Raw genomic sequence first — 23,711 nt, 5'->3', positions numbered from 1 at the left:
TACAACAAATATACATTTACATGTAGAACCTTACAAAACATGGGAGCATTTTAAATGTGTCATAATAGAATGAGATTCTTTTGCACCATCTGTATGGTTGAAAATCCTTGCTTGGTTTTTGTGTTGACTCATAACACTGTGGTCATTTATTGTGACAGCAATATGAAAGAGAAATGTAGATTTTGATTCAGTAGTCCTGGAGTCAGAAGTGTAATCAGATGTAGGATGTATACCTCAGTGGTGTACAAAATTACAGTCAACATAATCCCTCTTCCAGAAATTTAGAGGGTTGTTTTCACAAAATAAATGCCAAAACAAGCATGTTACAATTCAAAGAATTAACATGCTTTATGAAAAAGAACAAAGATAATCTCCAATTTTCATGGACTAAGCACAAGCTTGCTGTTTTCAGTACATTGTCCTAACTATGGATGGGAAAACAATTACTTGCTTCTGCTGTACACGGCACTGGAAGCAAAACCATATGACACATCATCTGCAAAAATGTGGCTGACATAAGAAGCTTTAACAAGCAAAGCAATTAGTCTCTATGTTCTAGTGCACTGTAAACACGATGGAATTAGTTTACCCTTTTAAACACAGCAATTTTACACATGCAGCAAGCTAAAGACTATGCAAGTGCTCACTACCAACAGTACATTGTTGGCTGACAACAATGCACTGCCCACACAGTGCAAAGTGAGAAACAACCAAAAAAAACCAAAATGGAGCCACTCTGAGCAACCATGAGCAGCTGTGCTACACTGCAGCTTTGGCAATAATTGGGTGACGAGAGGTCTGGCGCTCCTATCAGGGAGTACATTGTTGGAAATCAACAATGATGCTGTTTGGGTTGGTCCTACTTATTTCAGGAAAAGGTACCTGTGTGACAGCCAGCATAGGCTGTAGGAGTGACTGGGCTAACAGGGAATGGGAGGAGCACTGACACTGAAGAACCTGGTGAGAATATTACACATTGAACAGAGCACGTGTTACAGAGGGTTTCTGGAAGTATGAAAACATTTGGGAGTTACTAGATTTTGAAAACAGAATTCAGCTTTAAGATGTTTGTACATTTCAGGATCACAGAATGGCTGAGGCTGGAAGAGACCTCTGGAGGTCACCTGGCCCTGCTTCTCTGCTGAGGCAGGGATATACCAGCAGCTGAGTACCACATCCAGGCATTGCTTCATTGTTAACCTCATGTGTAAACCAGGAAGGATCTGGTCTACCTTGGTATAGCCAAGCCAATCTGGTATCCTGAGTCCTGTATGTCCTTTGGGGCTACAACACAAATAGAGTAATTTCCTCTCTAGGTTTTGATGGAGCTCCTGGCTCTTCATTTTCAAGATTAATTAAAACTGAAATTGAAAATCACAATTGTTTCTAATGGCGAATTACCTCAAAAGAAAACAAAACACTGATAATCCTTCTCATAAAACACCTCCTAGAATTACAACTGGCTGACAGCTCTCATGGCAGTTTGCTTGGAGTCAGAATGAGCTACATGATTCACAGAGGTTCTGTGTTGTGCACAAACAGGTGGGAAATCAAAACTCTAGGAATGTACTTGTAAATGCATCTCAGAAGTCACTGGGTTCCTCAAGGGTTTAATTTTACCTTGTGAGGCATGTCCCAGGCTAATTTACTTTTGTCTTTAACAATTAAGGAGCGTGGTTATAGTCTTTCTCTAAGCATAGCAGCAAGATCTTCTGCCCTGTTGAAGAGTAGCTTAATGCATGTTTAACTGTCTCATTAATTTGTTCAGAAGCTGGTTTATTTGGCTGCTAGGGCACTGAAAGGCAATTTATGATCATCAAAAACTGATCTCAGAGTGCCTATGGAGAATTTGCCAAAGAACTAGGTAGGACAAGTGCATGAAACACAGGTCCACCACAGGGAAAAACTTGGTAATTATCATGCCTCTATAATGGGAGCAGAGAAAAAAAGCCCAGATAAATCTTGTACAGTTTCCATAAATTTTTTCCCACAAAATGTAATGCAAGGCAGTAGCACCAAAAGGTACCTCCCAGCTGGCAGCACATAACCCACTGCAGGAACCGTGCACATGGTACCATGTCAGGTAGTCACAGCTGTGCAAGCTCCATCCCACCCAGCAGGAAATACTGCACTTTCTCCAGTTCTCTTCCCTGTCTGGAATAGGTCACTATTCCAGCCATTTATGCAAATTAAGTCAGTGGGTTTGCATTTTTAAATACTATTATACTGCCCAGTATAAAAAAAGTCAATAGTATCAAACTTCAGCCTAAGGCCTTCATGAGATCAACCAAAATGTTTCAGCTATGTAACAATGTGTTAAGAAAGAAAATTGTTTCTATTTTCTTGATTTCTATTAAGACACAATGTCTTTCAAACTTAGATTTCCATTCTGGTTTTTTCCCCTCAGAGAATCTTTATTAGTTCTCACAAAAAATCAAGAAGGGGAGAATTTTTAAATTGTAGAATATTATAAAGATACTGCCTGAAGGTTTTTTTAACTGTCTATTATTACTATATTCATTAGTTACAAAATTAACTTACAAACCACATAGATCAATCTCCATTTTCACAAAATATGAATATATTAATGTAGATGAAGCACTGTTTTAAGGTGCCTTTTAAAATACAGTACTTTTTATTTTACCTAATGCAGTACCTGAAATTTTACACAAGAGCTACAAAATTGTTGAGGTAGCAATTTCAGTGACCTGACCAGCTACAATCACTATTAGCAGAGTAAATGTTTCCATATTAAAGTGTTTCCTTTTGATTTAACTCCACTCCACATGCATTAGTTATATGAGTAAACCTGGGAAAAGCACAGGCTTTGAGATGTGAATCAAGCTTTTATATGGGAAATTATTCACTTTATTCATAAGGTAAGAGATCAGAGACTTGTGAGGCAGCAGTTGTCAATAACCACTTACATGTTTTGCAGCATCCTTCTAAGAATGGCACAACATAGCCTCCAACCTGACCAAGAGAGAAAATAAAGAGGAAAAACTTGATTTTTTTCAAGCATTCATTCCCATGTATCTGCACTATTAGAAATATCTCTCAGATAAAGGTCAGCATCATTGTTCAGGCAAATGCAACACTCTGGTGAATGGATGAAGGTTTGGCTACACAGCTGAGACAGCTCTGAGGAGCCAGCCCACTGCTATTTGTGAGGAAGAACTGAAGCCACTCAGTTCCTGCAGGACTCCTCCCTGCTTGTGTAACATCATCCACCAAGCAGAATATCTTTCTATCCACATGTAAATGTAAAACTATAGAGAGCAGTAAGAGAATTCTCCTTGCCTCCATTCCCTGGCACTTAGAATAATCTTGTTTGCATACTCAAATAAAATTTTTGCTCTTGCTCTAAAACTAGTTCATAAAACTTTACGTGCCGCTGTAGATGCTCCTGATTTTCAGACAATCTTGCCTTTTTTCAAAGTTTTTGATCATTATGCTGAGTCACATTGCTACACATCAAAAATGTTAGAAAGAGGAGGTTCAGCCCACAAAAACATCCAAGTTCAGACAGTTGTATGAAGACCAGTTTGATATTACAAACCCCAATTAAAATAAATATTCTAAGAACCAGAAGAACTGTGTCCAGCTCTGTAAATCAGCAGCCTGGTGGCACAGTAGTCTGATGTGTGGCCATCCCTTTCACCTTTAAACGTCTAGCAAAATATACAGGCACTACAAAAATTAATAATTTCTCCCTTCTTGAGAAAAAAAGCATCTTTTGTCAGAGCAAAATCTTTTCATGCAAACATAAATCACAGCTAGAATGCAGAGATTTGGACACTGACCTTGACACATTCAGTTTCATTAAAGGGTGGGCACCCAACTGGAGAGGACACCAGAACTGGTCCTATTGCTGTGTTGGTGCATTCATATCTGATGCAGCTTGAAATCCAAACAGCACCAGGCTGTCAAACATTTTAAAACAGAAAATTTACTCAGCAAAAACCGTATTTTAAGTGTTAATTTAAAAATTTCATTGAATGAGATCTTGCTTGAATCAACAGTAATACAGCAAAAAACAATTTAAATGCATATTCTGTTTAAGTACTGCATTTGAAAGTCCAATAAAAATACATAATGTTAAGCAGGTTCTAAAATAGTCAAGTTGATGGTAATTTTTTCATATATATCAGAATCCTTTAATTTTTGTTGACAGTTATATGGTTGACTTTCCAAGAAATTAATATTGTTTACATGCAAAACTATTCCTAGTATTTGGCCAAATAAAGCTCTTTTCTGCACATTTTTTATGTACAGTATTTTGTGATTTTTGCTGACTTCTAAATATTTTGAAGGAATAAAATATGCAAACTCACCTTAAAACTGGTAACTGTGCCATTGCTGAAAGTGTGGAGACAAGACAAGTTCTTGCAGCTACCACAGCAAGTTGTCAAATCTTTTGGAGGCTGATAGACTTGGTTCTGCCAAAATCAAATGGATTACTCCTTGTATAAAATCATCTTGCAGCTCAATGTTTTACTACTGTAACAGGCAGATTTTTTTCAGGTATCTGATTCTAGGCATATTTTTAAAATAACTTTAAAAACCACATGGCTTACACTGGCACTGCACACCCGTGAGGCTTTTATAAAATACATTTAATCTTAAGTGAAGTAAAAGGGGAGGAGTTCCAAATCTGAGAGAATTAACTGGTCTTTCTACCATTTTCAAATGCGACAGCTTACTTCAAGAACCACTGAAATCTTAACTTTTTACACATTAGCCATTAAGTAGTTATAAAATCAGAGAAAAAAAATCTGTACAATATTCCCATGGTTATGTATAATATCTTGTAAAAAGACAATTTAACATTTACTTATTTTATAAAGCTGTTTTCACTGCATTTAGAATACTTCTTCTATTCATAATTATTCTCTTTCTGATTCTTATTCAGCTAATGTCTGCCAGGCACTTGTACCAGTTTGCACAAAATGGAGCTGAAGCTCTGCAGGGGTGCAAGGAGGCAGCACGCCATTAATCCAAGGATGCATTCACTATCTACTTGAATTTGTGTAAGATTTATGCAGCAGAGAAAACAGTGGAGGGAGGGAGACTCTTCAAACTTCCATCAGAATTGTTGTAGCATATCATTAGAGGGAGATATCCTAATTACTCTTTCCAACTTGCTCTATGACTCTCATCTGCTCAACAAAACCCTGAATCACAAAGTAATTCAGGTCAATGGACACAGTACACTGGTTTAAATTTCTGAATTCCTTACAGCTTTGCACTTGACAGCACAGTCTATGGAAGATGTGTTTATTTTGTAGTATTTAGTGGAGGGATCAACCACATTTGTACAATAGGAAATATGGCAAATGCCATCTGCACTGTGCTCCACAATCCTCTGCCCAGGAAGCAGCACTCCTCTCTCATCACTCAGGCAAACTTTGTCTCTCACTGCAAGAAAACACAAACAGCACTCTCAGGACATTCAGCTGGGCATCAAAACTCCACTGAAAACATTCCAAATGGTGAAACAGGAATGGAAAAAGCTACTCTACCTTTTCTAGACACTTTCAAACAAATCATTTATAGTAAACTAATGTTTCGCTGCAGTCACCAAATCTTTTCAAATATAGCCATGCATGAAAACTGCATATATAATATTTTATTTGCTGCACCGAAGTGACAGTGCAGGCTTCTCCAACTGTTTTATTTTGTAAGACTACTTCAGGATAAGAAATGTACCTGAGAAATGTCTATTTATCCCCACTAATTACAGAGGACATAGAGGAAAATTAACACTATTTGTGAATTAAGTAAATTAATCCTGTCCTCTTTAGACATGTTCAAAGTGAATGCCTGATTTTTAATTCCTAATTTCCCTTAGCACTTGAAAGGCTATTTCTTTGAATTAAATTATTTTCTGACTTACCACATTTGTACTTCACACAGTTACAGACATTTTCTGTACTGTTCTGAAACAGTTCATCTATCTGAAGTTTCTGCCCCTGAGGGTATAAAAACAAATAAAAAATTTTAGATGAAACAACTGTAGGTGTCCTTATTTGTATCATCTTTTTCTATTAAACAACTTTCCTGCAGAAATTGGGTAGCAGTATCTCTTGAAGGTTCTGCTTAGTCAGCAGCCTGAGTGCATGATGTATGTTAACACATTCACCATAACAAATAATATTAACTGTGATGCTTGAAAGCATTCAGTTCAACCCTTTAAACCCAACATTTCATCCTGAATTTTATATTCTGTGTGCATGAAAGCAGTCCTGATCGACTAATATACTGGGGCAGAATATGATAATAAAAAGCTCTGGAAATATCAGGGCTGTAGAGTACTGCAAGGTATTTAGACTTGGGTGGCTTATAAAAACTGTATATATATTACTCTAAAGAAATTTTCTAAAAAAGAGGTGATGCTGTGCCATTTCATATTTCATGGATAAAACTATTATTCAGACACTGATAAAGAGATTTATTAAGAAATTATTAAAAGAATAGTGACAAGATAAATTTCATACCAGTTTGCACTGTGGTTTGGGGATTGTTTCACACGCACATTCTGAAACAAAATACATCCGAAACAGTAGGTTAGCAATTTATATGCCATTTGCTTACAACAGAGCAATAGAGGGAATAAAAATTCCAGATATAAAAGTCAGCAAACCCAACACAGGAACTCTTACAAAACTTTCAAGATAGTAAATAACCCACTTTGGAAATAAATTCTACAGGATGCAAGAAAAGCAAAACAGGCAGATTAGGAAGTTCTGCAGCATGAAGTGACTTTTCTGTATCATTTGTTTGTGAGCAGCTCACAATGGTGTAGCTGGCTGAAACCAAGGGGCCAGAGCTGCTGTCACCTCTCATTGTGTAAGGCAGCTTTGGTGAAAATCAGTGATTTTACCACATGTCCGGAAGGGGCAGCACTTCTCTGGGCTCCACACCTCCACCAGGGACATGCCCAGCATGCACCTGAACTCAGGACAACGATGGATTTCACAGACTGAAATCAAAGGAAAGGAAGAACAATAAACACAATGTTGTCACTTGTAGATGAGTGGAAATATTAATCAAGATACAGTAAACTACTTACAATAAATACATTTGGATAACATCTTTGACTGTTAGATTTCAACTGATAACAGTATGGAGTACAAAATACTCTAGACAAGTATTTAAATAATTTTAAATATCCAGAATTTGAGGTCTGAAACTACTCACTTGTAGTGAATTCAAGGCCTGAAACTACTCACTTTTAGTTTCAGGCCTCAAATTCTGGAAACTTAAAATTATTAAAATCTGGATATTTCATGATACAGATATCAGAAAATGCCTTACACACACGAAGTTTTAAAAGTAAAGATTATTAGTTCAGGACTATAAATGATAACTTGCTTATGCTTGTATCTCCAATCCACCACTTGGACACTGAACATCAACCCTACAAAATTTCCCATGTTCTCTGCTATTGAAAATATTAAAATCAGGTCAAACTTACTGCATTGGTATGTAGGGCAACACCTGCCAGTAGTGTTGCCATCCACAATGAGAACTTCTCCTTCCTGACATTTGGGAATTTGATCCGAGCAAGCCTCGCATGCTGGAGAAAACAATTATCTAAATTTAAAACATTGGAAGAAATTTTACTACTGCCTAGAAAATTTGCTATAAGCTTGTCCTGGACTTATATAAAAGAGAGCAGAGGTGCTCTGCATTCACTGCTTATAGACCCTATACAAAAGGCTAATTTTCAGTGCAGCTTGCCCCTTTTTCCTTTGTTCCCTGCTATAAAGAATCAATAGCTTTTTTGTGAGCAAACAGGATTTTCCCTCCTTCCCGTTATGAAAAATTTTTCTAGATCTTCTCTCCTGCTGTTGTTTTTTTCAGGAATCTTCAATCCTCAGCAGAATGCATCTCCCGTGATCCCAGTGTTATCCTCCCACTTGAACACACGACAACCACAACAGGAACTTTTCAATATGTACACTGCAAAGACTCATTTTATAAAAAAGGAGTCAAAAAGGGACTCTGCAGACAGTGAGAGGAGCAAAATGCTGGCCACTGTTAATATACAATCAAATAATCTGATTGCTATAAATAACAGAATTTTAATTCACATTTCCAATTAACACTCAAATTTTTGCATGTAGAAGGTGCTTCCCTTCCCAGATATCTGTTTGAAAATAAAATAAACTCAACAGCACCTCATTATCAGATTATTATCAAACAGAAAGCAATTGCATGGTAAGATTGGAGCTCATATACTAATGGCAAAAGTGCAATTTTATTATTGAATTAAGTCATGAAAGGCTAAACTCCAAAAGAATAAATAATAATAAATAAATAACAATAAATATGCATAATACTCTAATATGAGATATTTGTCATCAATTAAGATGGGCCATAGCTGAGACAGCAGGATACAGGGAATAAAAGCCTATATAACTTCAGTTTTCTTTCAGATAAAATATTTGTGTATCTCGTTCACACTGCATATGGATAATCTCAAAAGCCCTGAATTCTTTCATCCACCACAAGTCGTTTACTTGACCAAGGAATACTATCCAGTTACACAAAGCCATTGTATGACTCTTAATGGTTGTTAGCACTTTTAGAAAATTAATTTAATAATTTTAGGTTGTTGGCATATTTTAGAAAATTAATATCAATTTTTAAATCACTTTCAAGCCTTCCTATATTGGGACAACTAAAATACAAGGAGTCTTAATTGGCAAGATAATAATAGACATAACTGCATATGCAAAACCACACTCATAATCTCATGCAACCACTCAGGCTACTGTACCACATATATAGGAAATGCAGCAGGTATTCTCCACCCGAGCAGCAATTAGTGTTTGATCATGCTGACAGCTTGGCATCTGCTCCACTGGCTCACATTTTTCTGGATCACATTCTGAAAAAAGGGCAACAGATATATTCCCTCAGATGAAGCTCAGCATTCCTCCTGTGTTATACTATGTCCCAAGGAAAGGCAGTGTGGAGTACAGAGGTACTACCAGCTGCTGTAGAAAAGCTTTCACCTGGTATCCCAAGATCTTGCCTGATGATTTAACACAAGATTGCATCACATCTGCTCAAACTGAGGCACAGACCAACCCTGAGCTATAGACAAAAGTGAATTTTGTAAATGGCCATACTCACAACGGTACCTACACTACCCTTATCCTTCTGAGTCCATCCATTTAGTTTACTCAATGTCTCTTACAGAGTGCCCTTTACCTTTCAAAAGAAACCTACCACAAACGTAGCTGGGACAACAGGATTCTTCACTGTAGTAGGTGACCAGCTTCTCCAAGCTGCTGCACTCGGGGATTAGGAGTTCACAGAGACTCTGATTACAAACTGCCACACAAAGGGAAAAAAAAGAGAACAAGCACCTTCTAAACTATGCATTTAGAGGTTGGGTGGAGCAGTGGCAAGCAGTATTTGCAGATAGATACCCCAAAACTCCAAATTATAGGCATATCAAAAACATAGTGAAGCAAGAAAAAACTCCCATGAGACAGGATTCAGAAGTTCAACATTTGAGCACTCTCCATGGAGGCAGCTTTAAACTAGAGCTGAGTCCTTGTGAGAATTAAGAAACCAAACCTCCTCTGGAAAACTCACTGCAACACCATACCACGTGGTCAAAACATGAAAATTGCTTTCAGTTTCTTTTTGAAACTTTCTAAGCTAAGCAAGAATTAAGTGAAAAAAAAAAAGATTTTCTATAAGTTTTTACTGCTCACTTTATAAATCAGATAAACAATCACTGATTTGTTTTTCCTCAGAATTATCCAGATCATTTGTTTGTATTTGGATATTAAAAATAAACCAATAATCTCTACATTTGATGGAAACACAATTCATATTCAAATAAACACAGTGCTATTTCAGTCCTCCTATCCTCTACCTCAAAACCTACTGGATATTGAGCCAAACAGCTTCTACAGTTTTCTACATAATCTGTAAATTCAAACCAAAGCAATTTCCATTTTCTTCGAAAGCAGCACGTGTAACAGGAGAGCAAACCTCAGAGAAGGGACATCTGCCTACTGTACGTGCAGTATTCACAACCATGAAGGAACACTCACTACAGATCTTCTGAGGACAGCATGTCTGATCATCAGGAACAAGCAAGGCCACTTCTGCAAATCGCTGACACTCTGAACTGTGGATCTCTGAGCAGCTGTGCTCCACTGGGACTATGGTCTCACTGTCAACACATTTTTGCATGCAGCATCCACTCAAAGAAGTTCTCCAGATCTCACCCACGGCATGAGGGGCTCCTGAGCTGTCTGTACAAGCTAGACCGGGACAACAGAAAACAGAGTTTTTTAAATTCCTTTTAAATTCCAATTTTGATCACTATATTTTCCATTGTGGATGTGGATCTATTAAGTACAAAAAGTTCCAGCATTTTAAAGGCTTGATTATGTCCATCACCCCCCAAAACCTGAATGAGGAGACAGTGTGCGACTGAGTTTATACAGGAAAGCAAGACACTCAACACCTTGCAGAAGGTCCAGACCTCCAATTTGTTTCATGCCTCCACTGCAAGGCCAGTCACTTAAAATCCCAATCTAATCCTTCATTCTTAAAGTAACAATCTGAAAAGAAGTTACTTTTGTATTTCACAAATGTCAAAACTATTATTAATTTACAGTGCTTTAGCAGTCTGATTAATCATAAACTGATTCTTTAAGGTTCATGTTGTTAGGGACAAGAACTGGTCCATTATTTGGTGTGGTGAGGCAGAATTGCAGTGAAAATAAACACGAATGCTGGCAGGATACACACGTTATTATTGAAAATGTGTAATTAACTGCTGCTGCATGTCATTTGAATGGGTATCAAAAGGTTGGACCTTGGCAAAGGGCTTGGGTGAAAAGGAGGCCAAGACTAACATGCTTACAATGACTGAGTACATAAACTTAAGCAAAGACTTTGAAGAGCGTCCTCCAGCTGAGAGAAAGTGTGCAAAATTGTGCATCACAAGGACAACCCCTGCTTCCTCACCTACACAGTTAATGTTTACTGGGTATCTTGAATCCTCAAGTGAATGACATATTCAGAACTCACACAACACCAAACCACCAGAACTCAACTTGTGAATAATGAAGTGTCTGACCACCAACTTGCAGAGATAATAAAGAAGAAAATCACATCCAAATATACCACATTTTTCTTCAGGAATACAGACAGCAGTATGAGTCCTGTGAAGGAGGGTCCCTGCAGCACAGACACAGCCTTCTGTCAGCACTGAGCAGGAGTCTGAGCCCAGAGGAGCCACATCCTTATTCTGACAGCTCTCTGGAACCTCACAGGCAGCTATGCAAGGCTGGTAGGAGAAGTTTTCAGAGCAGGGGAAGGCTGGGAAGGAAATAAATAAATGAATCAGACATTGTCCAAGTTGTAATCCCACGAGACAACACTAAGAAAACACATTATTGTCCTCTTGTCAACTTCCTGTGCTCGCCAATTGAGTTGGGTCTACCAGCCTGAAGCACCAACACAGACCACTTACCTACATAACAAATTAAAACATAAGGAATCTGAACAAATTAAAACATTAGGAATCTGCAAGCACTTCTCTTCTTGTAACAACATTTTCATCAAGCTTCAGTTTGCATTTTGGCAGCAGAGTTACAAACCATGCAACAGTGTTGACACAAAATAATTCAAACTTCAAAAACATTTTCAAATACTACACAGATCAATCATAGAGTGCTCTGAAGGAGTAATCTAAATAACTTGCCAAAGAAAAGGCATTACTCTGGTATAAAAATAAGTGTGATGTGTCCCTTCAAGATGGATAGAATACATATTTACAGCTATATTTTGTAAGAGCTCCTTTTAACAGTTATTGCTAATAAAATCCATACAAACTGAAAAATTAAAAAAAAAATTGGCTCAAAACCACAGACCTCCTTATGTTGTCACTGAAGGGGGCTTTTCCAAGGTGATCATGGACAGCATAAGGAGATGCTGTGATGCAGCTACAGATCCCATTTTGCCTTACATTTTAGTGTTGCTGTGGGAGAATTCTGCTGCCAGGATGCACTAAGATTCCATTGAATCTCAAAGGTGTTTCATTTCCCCAATCCCATCTCCAAAGGCACAGCTTCTGCAGCAGTATCAAAGTACATGAAGACTCAAGAAGTATTGGTATTCTCAACTTACAATAACTCTTAAATTAGGCAAATTTTGTCTAAAACCAGAGGTGGGCACACATGCAGAATACTCACGGCAGTAATCAGAGCTCCTCCACTCTATGCAAATATTGAATTTGTTGCACATTGCCACATAGGCAGCTAGTGAAACACATGGATTTTGAATGTACTCAGTGTCTCGAGCCCATATATCACAGAATTGCTCAGGTGGAACCTAACAAAGGGAAAAAAAAAGAGATGGCACCTTCATAGAGGCTATGCTAGGTAGGAAAGTCTGACCTTTAAAAACATCCACTACAAAGAAGGCAAGAGTTCTTGGCTCACGGTAAGCCTTCATTAGTGTACAAAGATAATCCACTAGTATTTAAAAGTAAAACTTCCTGAACACTGACATGATTACACTCCTTAGTTTCATCTCTTATAAGTGCCAAGGTAAGAAGTAATACAGTTCTTCTAGCAGAAGGCACTATTAATTGGTTCCTTCTTACGTTTACATATTTACCTATTTTTGGTCTCCTCTTCATCAAAATTAGCTGTATATAAAAGGTCAAATGGTAAACATACTCATATATCCACACAAATAATTTATTTGCACACCAGGAGTTTGTTATTTGCTGTAGGCTTGATTTCAAGGGTCTGTTCTGCCCTCTCACATCTCCAAGCTGGAACTCTGTCTCTAGAGCCTTTGAGAATGCAGGTTCTCAGATTACCTATTGCAATTCTGGACTTGTTAAATTACTAAAGACTTAAGGATTAATTAAATCCTAAAACTATTTCATGTTTTTCTACATCCCTCTGATACAGTTGAATTACCTGTGACTGATTTATGAATTATGTGGTATGTCAAAACTAATAGAGGTGAAATTCTGAAAATTGTTTATTGCAACTCTCCTATCAAGCTGCCATACTCTTCAATTACTTTTACCTTGCAACTGTAAGCACACACTAAAATATACATCTCATTCAACAGATATGGTTACATGTAGCTTCACATTAGTGAAATTACCAAGTATACAAAAATTATATCTGAACTGCAGCTCTGTCAAAATGTAAGCTTTGAAATAGTTAACATACATAAGGGTGACAGCTGCTGAAGGTCTGGTTCAACACCATTCTTAAGCACTCTGAGCAGTCCATGACTGAGCAATTAGTTTCCTGATGCCTGTCTTCTCCAACATACTTTAACGTGTCTGGCACTTGCCAGCTGTCTATAAAAGTCGAGGGTGAACTGCTTTGGCTTAAAACTGTCCTGTTGGGAAGCATCAAGTCATTTTCCAAGCTTCTATCACAAAACCCTATGAATTACCAGAAGAGAAAAAAAAAAAAAAAAAAAAAAAAAAAAAAGCAGGTTAACACATGTGAAAAATGTTTGAAGTGGTATATTCAAGAAAGTAAACATCTTTTCAAAATCTTATACTACATGACAGTATCACAATCTACAGTAGATTTAAAAAGTCTTCATTAGGATCAAAATACACAAAATTCAGAAAAATGAAGGAAAGCAAAAGTAAAGATGCATCTCTGAATGGAAATCTACTGCACATCAAAGAGCTGCTCAGAGAGTCCAGCAAAGAAACTCGAACTTTGCTCCTAAGCTGCACAAACACTAAACAAAAATGCATTTTAAAAAAGGTTGCAAAGCACCTCCATGTATAGCAACAAGTTAAAACTGTAAATGTTTTCAGAAAAGGGAACAACCATAAAATATCAAGATGCTTATGTGATACCAGAAGGCAGCATCATATTTTTCTTTCTGTTTTAACTAAAATAGTAAGAAATTTTGAAACACTTTGGAGCGAAAGGAGAAATTTAATATGGACAGTGACTGTGGTCAGCAAAAAACATTCAAATATTGCAGTAGTCTCCTCAGAATATCCTTTAAAAACCAGCAGATACAGAAAAGCAGAATGATGGATCAGACCCCATTCCATCTTAATCAGTTTCTGAGACTTTTGTATCAGGCTTCTAGAGTGTTTTCTTCTGTTGGCTCCACAAGAATGATCCTAATTCTTTATCTGTTCAAAACAGTATTTGCGGATTCCACCCCTTTCTAAAGAACTGGTCTGTTTTACCATTTTTAGCAATTCTTGATGACAATCAGTGATTCAGCAACAGGCTTTCAGGGAGTAAAACAGCTTTCCAAACTGTGTCTGATTGAACCTTTTGAGTCTGTATTTGCAACACAGACAGGAAGTACATGATGGTTCTGAAAGACTTCAAAGGATTGCTGTCAAGTCAGGGACATCTTTTCTCACTTCTCTTACCCATTGACAAGGAGGTTTAAAACAGCAAAACTAAAACTCCACATTTTTCTTGGCAGGATCTGGTTGCAACTAGAACTGACATGCTTTAAATCTTTTTCAGCAGTTTTGCTGTATAAATGTCCATGTTCCCCTCCCACATCCCTCATCTCCCACCCCAGCTCTTCAACAGCTGCCACATTTGCCCAATCCTTGCACTGTAAAAGACACTGTTGTTTCTGGATCCTTCCAAAGGATGCTCGTGCTACAAACATGTAATCATCATCTCAGTTTTAGCATTCCCATGAAGCTCAGAAATCAAGACCTACCAATACAGCAGTTCAGCTAAAAGATGAAAGTCTGCTGCTGAGAAAGCATGCTGCTAGTATTTGCACCAACACAGAAAGGAGCTTAGGCTGGACTAATTCACCCTGAAAAGATGCAGTGCAACGAGCTCATTTGAGGCAGGCTCTTTAAGTGGCACCAGGCAGCACTGTGCAGGCAGACATGCAGAGAACCTTCCAGTCATGTGTGAACACCAGAAATACACAGAACATGCCCTGAAGAAGTTGTACTTGCAACACCATCCACAGAAATGTGTTGTCATCTAGTCAAAATGCCTCGTAAACCAGGAACATGATGTTCCCTATCCTCCCTACACAGTAAACAAACAGGTAAAGGCAAAAGAGATTCTCTGGATAACTTGAATCAGGCTTATTATAAAGATCCACTGTCTTTGTTGTCTTTTTTCTGTTTTATCTAGTTACAATACCAATTAGCCAAACAGAGCAAGAACAGTACTGAAAACAGAAGTTAGGGCAAATAAGAGATAACAATCAAATTTCAAAATGGTATAAATTCAAACTCTCTTTGTGAGAGATATTTCTGTCAGCAGGACTGGAAACTGGACTGAGCTATTCCTGGTATTTGATACTGAGCTACAGGCATTTGCCCTTTCTGAAACTGGAAAGATATCCACTGTAATTATATGATCTCCTTAATCCTGATTTCCAGCTTCAATTTACAGCATAAATTTACAGATGAAGCTACCAAAGTGGGGACTTATATCAGCCAATACATACTTGCAAAAACTGTAATACCACCAGCTTATTCAAGGCTGTACATTTTAGAAAAGGATAAAGAAGGGGAACACAGACCGAACAGTGCAGGGCACATAACAGACCTAACACAGTGCAACATTATTAAGAAATTCCCTCTAAAGTGTTTTCTCCAACAGTGAAACTAAGATTAGTTCTCTGAAGTTTACATTTCCTGCGAATTCTCACCTTTAGAAACTGAAAATAGCATATACCATCTCCTATCAGATGGCTATCAAACTCTAAATCTGTAAATGACCATATTTGAAAAAATGGACTTAGAGCTGTTCTACTTATTTGGGTTTGGTAACTGCAGTCATGCCTGTGGTTCAAACTGCTTACAGACAGAAGCAACACGGTGGGCAAAGAGTGATGAGAGGAATAAACACAAATATAATTTCAACAATAAACAAAATTAGTAGTAGATTAATTCTAACAGTATCTTAAAATTTGCAGTGAACTGCAATACATTTTTGAGACAGACCCTGCAATAAACAATTTATATAATTAGGAAAATGTGTCTCCCTAGCAAAGCACCTGAAATTCTTTATTTCTTGCACTATTCTATACTTACCACATAGTCCCAAAGCTCCTGGTTCTCTGGTATTATTCAACTCAATAATCATCACACCTGTGTTGTGAAACCACTGAATTCTGATTTTTGTTGGGGTCTCAACTGCATACTTGAAGCCTGAATCTTCAACTTTGTATCCATATTTTCTAACAGTAGGCCAAGCAGATCTTGAATTTACTGTTATCTAAACAACACACAGAAGAGAGATTAATGGTCTGGAAGAAGAACTAAGGCCAGATTTTTGACAGCTTAGGAATCTAAGTCCTAAGTAATTTCAGAAGCAGTCAGGCTTTCCTCCATAAAGGTAATACAGGTACCAAAGGTACAATTTATGTATTGTTATACAATAACAATTTATGTGCCTTACTCTGAGTCTTACCTCATTAACTACCCTTGGATCACAGTTTGACTCTTTGAATTTACCAGAAGAAATTTACTTAATTACAAAACTGGAACAATGAATCATATAACCTATGGTGTTCTACTCTATTCCTCGGTATCCACATGAGGAGGCAGCTGACTGCAGAAATAAGGTGTTACCTAAAAGAAAATAAAACCCCTCAAAATACTTACTTTTCTGCTTAAACGATTGATAATAATTTGATTTGATACATAAGTTAGGTTCAACATTGCCAGGCACAAAGAAGTTGAATTTGAATTACTCTGTGGAGAAAACAAAAATACATCACCCATAGCCATGATGTGCAAAATCTGAATACATTGGTTGCTTACTGGTTTTAGGTACGAGGACATTAAGGATTTTGGGAGATTATGCTATTAAGAGAAGAAAACCACTGGTGATTGCAGTTTTAAGTCATGACTACAGAGCTTCTCTGGATAAACAAACAAAATACTATGACCTCATTGTTTCCAGCAACTGTGCTATATTATAAAATCCTGAAATTAAAACTGAAATACAGGTTTTCAGGGAAAAAATCTTATGGTGGACTAGCTGTTTGGACAAAAAATCCCACAAACTACATATTGGAAGGTCTGCAAGGATGAGATTGGGAATGGTGAATCTGTATGATATGTACAGCACAGAAGTAATGGATCAGGAACAAATGCACACTTCCTGAGCTACATAAGGGTGAATAAAACAGAAGGTATTGAATACAAGAGGAAAACAAATCTGTACATCACAAACACAGTCTTCATATCATTCATATTGAGCTTCTGAAATTAACTTGCATTAGGTGAAACCTGGAGCCAAACTTTGCAACGGACATTTATGTAGACATCCAATGACCTAGCCTTCACAGGAGAGACTGGAGTTAAGGGGAGTTTTGAAAAGGCTCACAAGAAATGAACTTTTCATGGCAACCCACACTACCCCATCAGACAGGACCCCCTTCAGGCTTTCTCTCTCAGTCCTGCGTCAGAAACTTGGAATGCACAGGCTGGTCCCATTCAGTCTGGCATTCCTGCAGTATTTTATGGCCCTGAAGATGGGTGTTTCCAGCCCATGTTTGTCCATATGAACACAGATAAAAATCCTGCATTGAAAGAGACTGGTGGTACACCGGTACAACTGTGGTGTGATTGGTAATAAGGCAGCACTCACAGAGTGACTAATGATGTAAATCCACTTGATCTCTCATCACCTTGCCCATATTACACATACCACAGGACAACATGGCCCTACCTCTCATCTTCCAGCTGTTTCACCAGGAACTGTGCATTTACAGCCAGGAGTTAAAGTGTTGTACAATTCATAAGTATTGTGAAATGCAAGCACAATTAATAGATATTGCACAGAAGTGAATAATAACCACAATATAAGGTATTATTATGCTCTTTCCTTTCAGATACATCTTATTAGCAGTACCAAACACCTTTTGTTAGCTGATAAATGTTAGTTACCATTCTACAGTCAAGGACATGGATGGTTATAGTTTCATCTGGAGTTTGACTAACAATGTAGGATGCTTCTTTGAATAAAGCCAAATGACTTCCATCATAGGTTACAATGCTCAGATCAGAGAAAATGGTGCAACGACCTAAGAAAAAAAAGGAAATGTATTTTCTAACTTACTTTATCATTCCAGTAAATCTTACAACATATGAAGATAAACAAATTTCATAAGATGAACTAGCTTACTAAGTGGTTCATATATGCAGCACATATTTGATACAGGTGCATCTTTGTAAATGGACAGCAGAATCAAATTCTGCATGTTGTCAGAGGGGCAACCTGCAGACCTCTGTAATCAGCTATTTCCTTACAGTTCTTGCCAACAAACGTTTGCAATTTTTAGAAACCTCAAACTAAAAAAAAACAAAAAAACCCATGAATGACCGCACTTCATGCCAGATCCATAGATCCCCTGTAGTCTTATTCCTCAGTTTCATTTTTCCTGAGTCTTATTGCTGAAGCTTTTGTCTTTCAGTGGGCTTGGAGTCCTATTCCAAGTTATTTCAAACTCTAAAGCCTAAGCAGAAGTTCCAATTGCTAACAGAGTCCCCAGACTACTAACAGGAGTAGTTAACAGTCTAGGAAATCTTTTCATGCTGAAGTAGTTAAAAAATGAACCAAAAAATCCTGTATTGATTATGTGTCCCCTGATTAGAGAGATGACAAGATGTGTCTAAGTCAGACCTAAACATATCCACTGCAGATACATAATGCTGAGTATGTTAAAAAAGCATTTTTATTTTATTTCACTTATTATAAAACTACACTTATAAATTTCCTTCAACAATGAGTAACCCAAAAAATGTGCCTCTTTTACTTCTATGCTATGGTATATAAGTGTCAGTTCTTACCCTTCTTACATGCATTGAATTATTACCTGAACGCACTTCAAAAGTACTGCAGAATTTAAACTTACATGCACATTCCCACTTTGGGCAGCATTTGTCACCATTTGTTTGAGTAGCAAATCCTAAAACTCCACAGCTGGGTTGAGTAGCATTGTATGGGCAGTTCTGTGACTTATTAACCTGGATCAGCTGTCCATCCAAACAAATGTGCTTTATGCACTCACTCTCTGTGATTGGCTAAGGCAGATTCAATAAAAGACAGAGGTTACCATTCATAACAAGTTAGTATCACAGTATTGTATAGTTTTTGTTGAAAAAGGAATTCACATTCTTCAGGCACAGAATACTTATTGATCCCCATGATGGTGATGAAGCTACAAACAAGGAGCACCTTTGAAAACCTGACCATTCTGTGGATAGATTGACATTGCTGACCTATAGTAAAGATGAGAACAACACTTCTGAATTTTTAACTCTTTTCATTGTAAAGTTGAGAAGCTAAAATGTGGAAGGAAACAAGCAGGAATGGTAATAGGGGTGTCTGGAAAAATGTGCTTTAAAAAGGGCAACGACACAAAACATTGACACTGGACATTATGAAACTTCTTTTTTGTCAAAAACCCCATTCTTGTAACAATCACACTCAGAAAACTGAGGCCTGAAACCCAGTGTAGTAAAACATTTAGAAAAAAATATTTTGCATAATGAAGTTATCCAAGGTTTCAGATATAATGGATAACAATCAGGCTCCCTTGTTTGATACAGATATTTTAAATCCTAAAGATCAAGGCATGGCTCACTATTTTATATTTTAATCAGTGTGTAGAAGTAACTAAGTTTCAAAGCAGGCAGGTAATTATTTATATCTACTCACTGTACAAGTTTGAAGAGTTGCTGTTTCTCGAGGCAACATAAAAGGTGATGCTGCAGCTCCTGCCATGGCTTCAGCTATTGTCAATCCATCAGAAAATGTTGCAGTCAAGCCATGAAGTGTTTTGGTGGATGAAGCAAATGAGGAAACTGATGGAGCTGCTGTATCATTTGGATGATCAGGTATAATTAGCAGTGAGCTCACAGATGGTGTTTGCATCTCAGATGTTACTTCAAATTTTGAAGTTTGAGTAGCACTGACTGATGATGGAGCTATAGAAGAGAACACTTTTGATTCAGCAGGTGAACGTGCAGTGGACAGAACTGAAGTTGTGTTTGTGAAATACAGAGGGTAAAATGTCTGAGGTGTAACAGTAGCACCCTGAGTAAGGACAGACTGGAATCCTGTCATTATTTCTGACTCTTCAGACTTCACTGTGTCAAGGGGCATGGCTCCTTTTCCTTCTGAAGTAACAGAAGGAGAGCTGGAGATGGGCTCTGTGACTGCTGCTGCTGTGTCTGAGGCTGCTGACGCAGCGCTGAGGCTCTGCCCAGCGCTGCTCATCGCTGGAGAGGCTGAAGCTGCCACTGAGGAACGGGCCTCAGGGGACAAGGCTGTCCTTGGCAGGGTCATGGAGCTGGAGGTGGTGGCTGAAGGTGTGACCTGCTTAGGCAACACCACAGTTCCCTCTGTACCACTTTCCCTTGATGTGGAGCCCAAAACAACAGGAACTTCTCTTGTTCCTGGTGGCAAAACCATTGAAGAGGTCGACTGAGAATCCGATGAAGGTGATGCTTCAAGTGTTTGTCTGGAATCAAGGGATTTAGTAAATGTAGCTTCATGTGTGAATTTTAGACCTGTAGGTGTCTTTTGTGTGGAAAATGAAGGAATTGGTTCTTTTTTAATTGTTGCTGAAGCAGAGGAAGTGGCAAGCACTTCTGGTGAGAAAGGGGGAAATTTGGTGTCAAAAATCAAGTCAGCTGTTGCTCTAGCTGGGACTGTAGGCTGCAAAACAGAAGTTCTTGATACAAGCGGCTGTGTAACCGCATCAGTTAAATGCAAATATTTTTGAGTTGGTAAAATAACTGTGGTAGGACCTATGGAGGTAGGTAACACGCTTGAATGAGAGCCTTCAGGCAGTGAGGTCTTTAAGGAAGTCAGTTCCACTGTAGCTTCAGTTGTGCTAGAGACAGGTTGTGGCTGACCAGGGGATTCTGTTAGAGATTCTGCAGGATACTGGTGAACTTGGCTCGTCAATGAAGGTTCAGAGGTCTGATGGCCAAGTTCTGTAGTCTTCTGACTAGCATAAGGTGGTGTAACAGTGGTCCTTGTGGTCTGTAGCAAAGGTTTAGCTCCTGAAGATGTCTGCAAGGAGAAGGGGCCTGCTGAAGGTGGAGGCAGGGATGGCTGAGCTGCAGCTGCTGGAATTTTCACTGCTTCTGTCACACTTTGGACTGCAGGTTTTAATGCTGTAGAAACCATTTTAGTTTCTAATAAATATTTTGATGTGGTTGTTACTTCTGGTAGCAGTTGTGTTAAAGGTGAAGAAACTAATTTATCTCCTAGATACTGAGAGGTGGAGAAAGTGTGAGAAGACTTTGTTACTGGAAGTGCAACAGAAGGGGACAGAGAGGATTTTTCTTTGCCTGTCATCATTTTTTTGGTTGTTATGAGCAGACTGCTGATTGCAGAGGTTGGGGAGAATGTAGCATCAGTGATATTCCCTAGTGATTTTTCATCTGGTACTGTTGTTATTGAACTTGATTCTAATATAGAAGATAAAACAGAGAAAGTTGGGACTGGAGAGGTCTTTTCTGTTAACACAGATTTTCGTATAGTTGTTCTAGGATATAAAGAGGTTATTTCATGGGATGTACTCTTGGGACTCAGAGTTGTCAGCAATGCTTCTTTTCCATCTGAGGGTAGTGAAGGAAGAGAAATGTTTAAAGAAATTAGAGAACCTGATGGTGGAAAAGACAAAGCAGATGGCTTTCCAGTAGAGATGGTAGAAATACTTTCTACTTGTGATTTATCAGGAAGTGTTGTCAACAATGTGGTTTCAGTCCCACTAAGGAGAGCAAGTGGAGATCCAGTGATGGATGTTCTTTGAGGTGACTCCTTTTCTGTAGCTACAAAAGGACCTGTGGTGGTTTCCTTGGTTTTCATTGCTGATGTTGTAACACTCCCTGAATATGCTGGACTGCTTGTCTTCACTGTACTTGAAACCAGAGCAGACTTGTATTCAGTAGATATTTTTCCAGAAAACAAAGTTGACTTTGTTGCTATTTCAAGAGGGGACGTTATTTTGGGTGTTACCTTAACAGACAAAGGTGTCACACTGCTAGTCTCAGCCATGACAGGATATTTAGTGTATAATGTAGTCAGGAACTCAGTTGTGTTTAGAACCTTGTGTAAGGGATATCCTGTAGTTGAAACAGTTTTAAATGTTTTTTTTAATTCACCTGAAGCTGGAGAAGCAGGAATAGGAGCAGACACTGCAGGTCTCTTTGTAGAAAGAATGAAGGATTTCTCAGTACTAGAACTAGGATGTGGTGAATAGGGAGGGAAATAGGAACTTGATGTATGATCCACATAAGATGTTATTTTTGGGATTTCCTTTTTATGAGTTGCAAATGATAACAAAGTTGTTTCTGATGATCTCTCTCGGGTTTGTAGAGTTGTCATCTTTGGACCTAGAGTTGTAGTGACAAGAACCTCTGGAGAACCAGTCAGGTGTTGAACCATTCCAAGAGGAGGTTCTGTCATTGTCTTTCCTACTGAAACAGGTGGCATGGTTGTTGGTGAAGATGTAGTCTTCTCACTCTGTCTGGTTAAAACAGCTGCTGCTCCTGTTGTTGCTGAAGACACTGGCTTTAACAAAGATGAAGTAGTGAGCGTAGGAGAAAATGATGTCACTGTAACATTAGCTGCTGTGGAAAGAGACTGTTCTACGCTTATTTTTGTCCCTTCTGAAGCTCCTGTTAAGTTTACTGATGGTGTATATGAAGGCACTTCCACAGGTGATGTAGAAAGCTGTGCTACATATGCAGTAGTTCTTTCTGTTATTGATTCAAATGAACTGGGTGTAGATGTTCTAAGTCCTTCTGGTTTTACTTGTGCTCCTTTCATGGGAAGTGTTCTTGTGGCCATTTCTGATAACTCCATTATTTTAGTTGTGACTGGCATTTCTGTTGTTCTAAGTGGTGCCCCAGTAAAAACAGAAGTAGCAACTGGTTTGCTCTCTGTTTCTGTTCTTGTGGTGACTGCATGTGTAGCAGTTGCTGTCTGAGGTTCTGTAGCCCTGAGCACTTCAGTGGAGCCACTACTGATCAGCTGTATCCTTGTGGAAGTTTCTGAACTGACGGCGGAGGGAAACAAAGGAGAAATGTCAACAGAAGCAGACAAGCTTACATTAGATTTTGTTGTCCCTGTGGTTGCTGTAGTGCTTCTCCCAGATGTCGTTTCTGTCGACTGTGAAGAAATAGTTGGCAATAAAGTTACAGCTGGAAGCGTTTTGTTGGATGTAATAGCCAAAATTTCCAGTTTCTCTGTGGTTGCTGTGAGTTGCAATTTTGTAGCAAGTGTTGTTTCCCTGCCCTTTGCTTCAGGCACAGGAAATGAAGTTGCCTCTTCACTGATCACTGCCAAACTTGCACTTGGTGTTAAATGTGGAACTGCTGGGGTTTGAATGCTGAGAAGCAAAGGTGGGCTGTCATCTGCAGGTTCAATGCCTGAAAACAGACACAAGAGAACAGCCTGAAATTGGTGAATAATTATAGTGATGGAGCCAGCAGAGTTCTAGGTTAAATGGTATCACTGATCTTTTCAATAGCCTTTAAACTTCTAAAACTCATAGACGAATTTAAAAATAAATTCTTTAAATCATTTGCTTGACATCTAATGTTACTGAAATATTTTATGAAGAAAGAACAACTTTCTTAGTTTAAAATTTGTCTCATATTCTTGAAGAACTAAATTATTTTAGCTAAAATATATGTTTAGTTAGCT

The 23,711-nt window shown here is 38.2% G+C and overlaps 1 protein-coding gene across 1 annotated transcript in view; it reads right to left on the bottom strand.

Annotated features, from left to right (window-relative positions):
• Positions 1 to 23,711, bottom strand: part of OTOG (otogelin) — a 92,418-nt gene that overhangs the window by 3,164 nt on the left and 65,543 nt on the right. The window contains exons 36-54 of the mRNA XM_059474156.1: positions 19,707 to 23,434; positions 18,901 to 19,069; positions 17,933 to 18,069; positions 16,643 to 16,732; positions 16,070 to 16,253; positions 13,233 to 13,453; positions 12,234 to 12,372; positions 11,164 to 11,358; positions 10,080 to 10,292; positions 9,241 to 9,345; positions 8,786 to 8,896; positions 7,478 to 7,579; positions 6,884 to 6,982; positions 6,498 to 6,538; positions 5,897 to 5,972; positions 5,240 to 5,418; positions 4,335 to 4,439; positions 3,804 to 3,923; positions 2,928 to 2,973 (exon numbers count right to left, since the gene is read on the bottom strand). Coding sequence (XP_059330139.1) covers positions 2,928 to 2,973; positions 3,804 to 3,923; positions 4,335 to 4,439; positions 5,240 to 5,418; positions 5,897 to 5,972; positions 6,498 to 6,538; positions 6,884 to 6,982; positions 7,478 to 7,579; positions 8,786 to 8,896; positions 9,241 to 9,345; positions 10,080 to 10,292; positions 11,164 to 11,358; positions 12,234 to 12,372; positions 13,233 to 13,453; positions 16,070 to 16,253; positions 16,643 to 16,732; positions 17,933 to 18,069; positions 18,901 to 19,069; positions 19,707 to 23,434 — 6,060 coding nt within the window. The remainder of the gene's footprint in view (positions 1 to 2,927; positions 2,974 to 3,803; positions 3,924 to 4,334; positions 4,440 to 5,239; positions 5,419 to 5,896; positions 5,973 to 6,497; positions 6,539 to 6,883; positions 6,983 to 7,477; positions 7,580 to 8,785; positions 8,897 to 9,240; positions 9,346 to 10,079; positions 10,293 to 11,163; positions 11,359 to 12,233; positions 12,373 to 13,232; positions 13,454 to 16,069; positions 16,254 to 16,642; positions 16,733 to 17,932; positions 18,070 to 18,900; positions 19,070 to 19,706; positions 23,435 to 23,711) is intronic.

The sequence above is a fragment of the Ammospiza nelsoni genome, chromosome 6 (assembly GCF_027579445.1).
Source record: "Ammospiza nelsoni isolate bAmmNel1 chromosome 6, bAmmNel1.pri, whole genome shotgun sequence".
Lineage (NCBI taxonomy): Eukaryota > Metazoa > Chordata > Aves > Passeriformes > Passerellidae > Ammospiza > Ammospiza nelsoni.
Note: the sequence above shows the minus strand (reverse complement) of the source record. Positions and strands in the feature narration are given on the sequence as shown.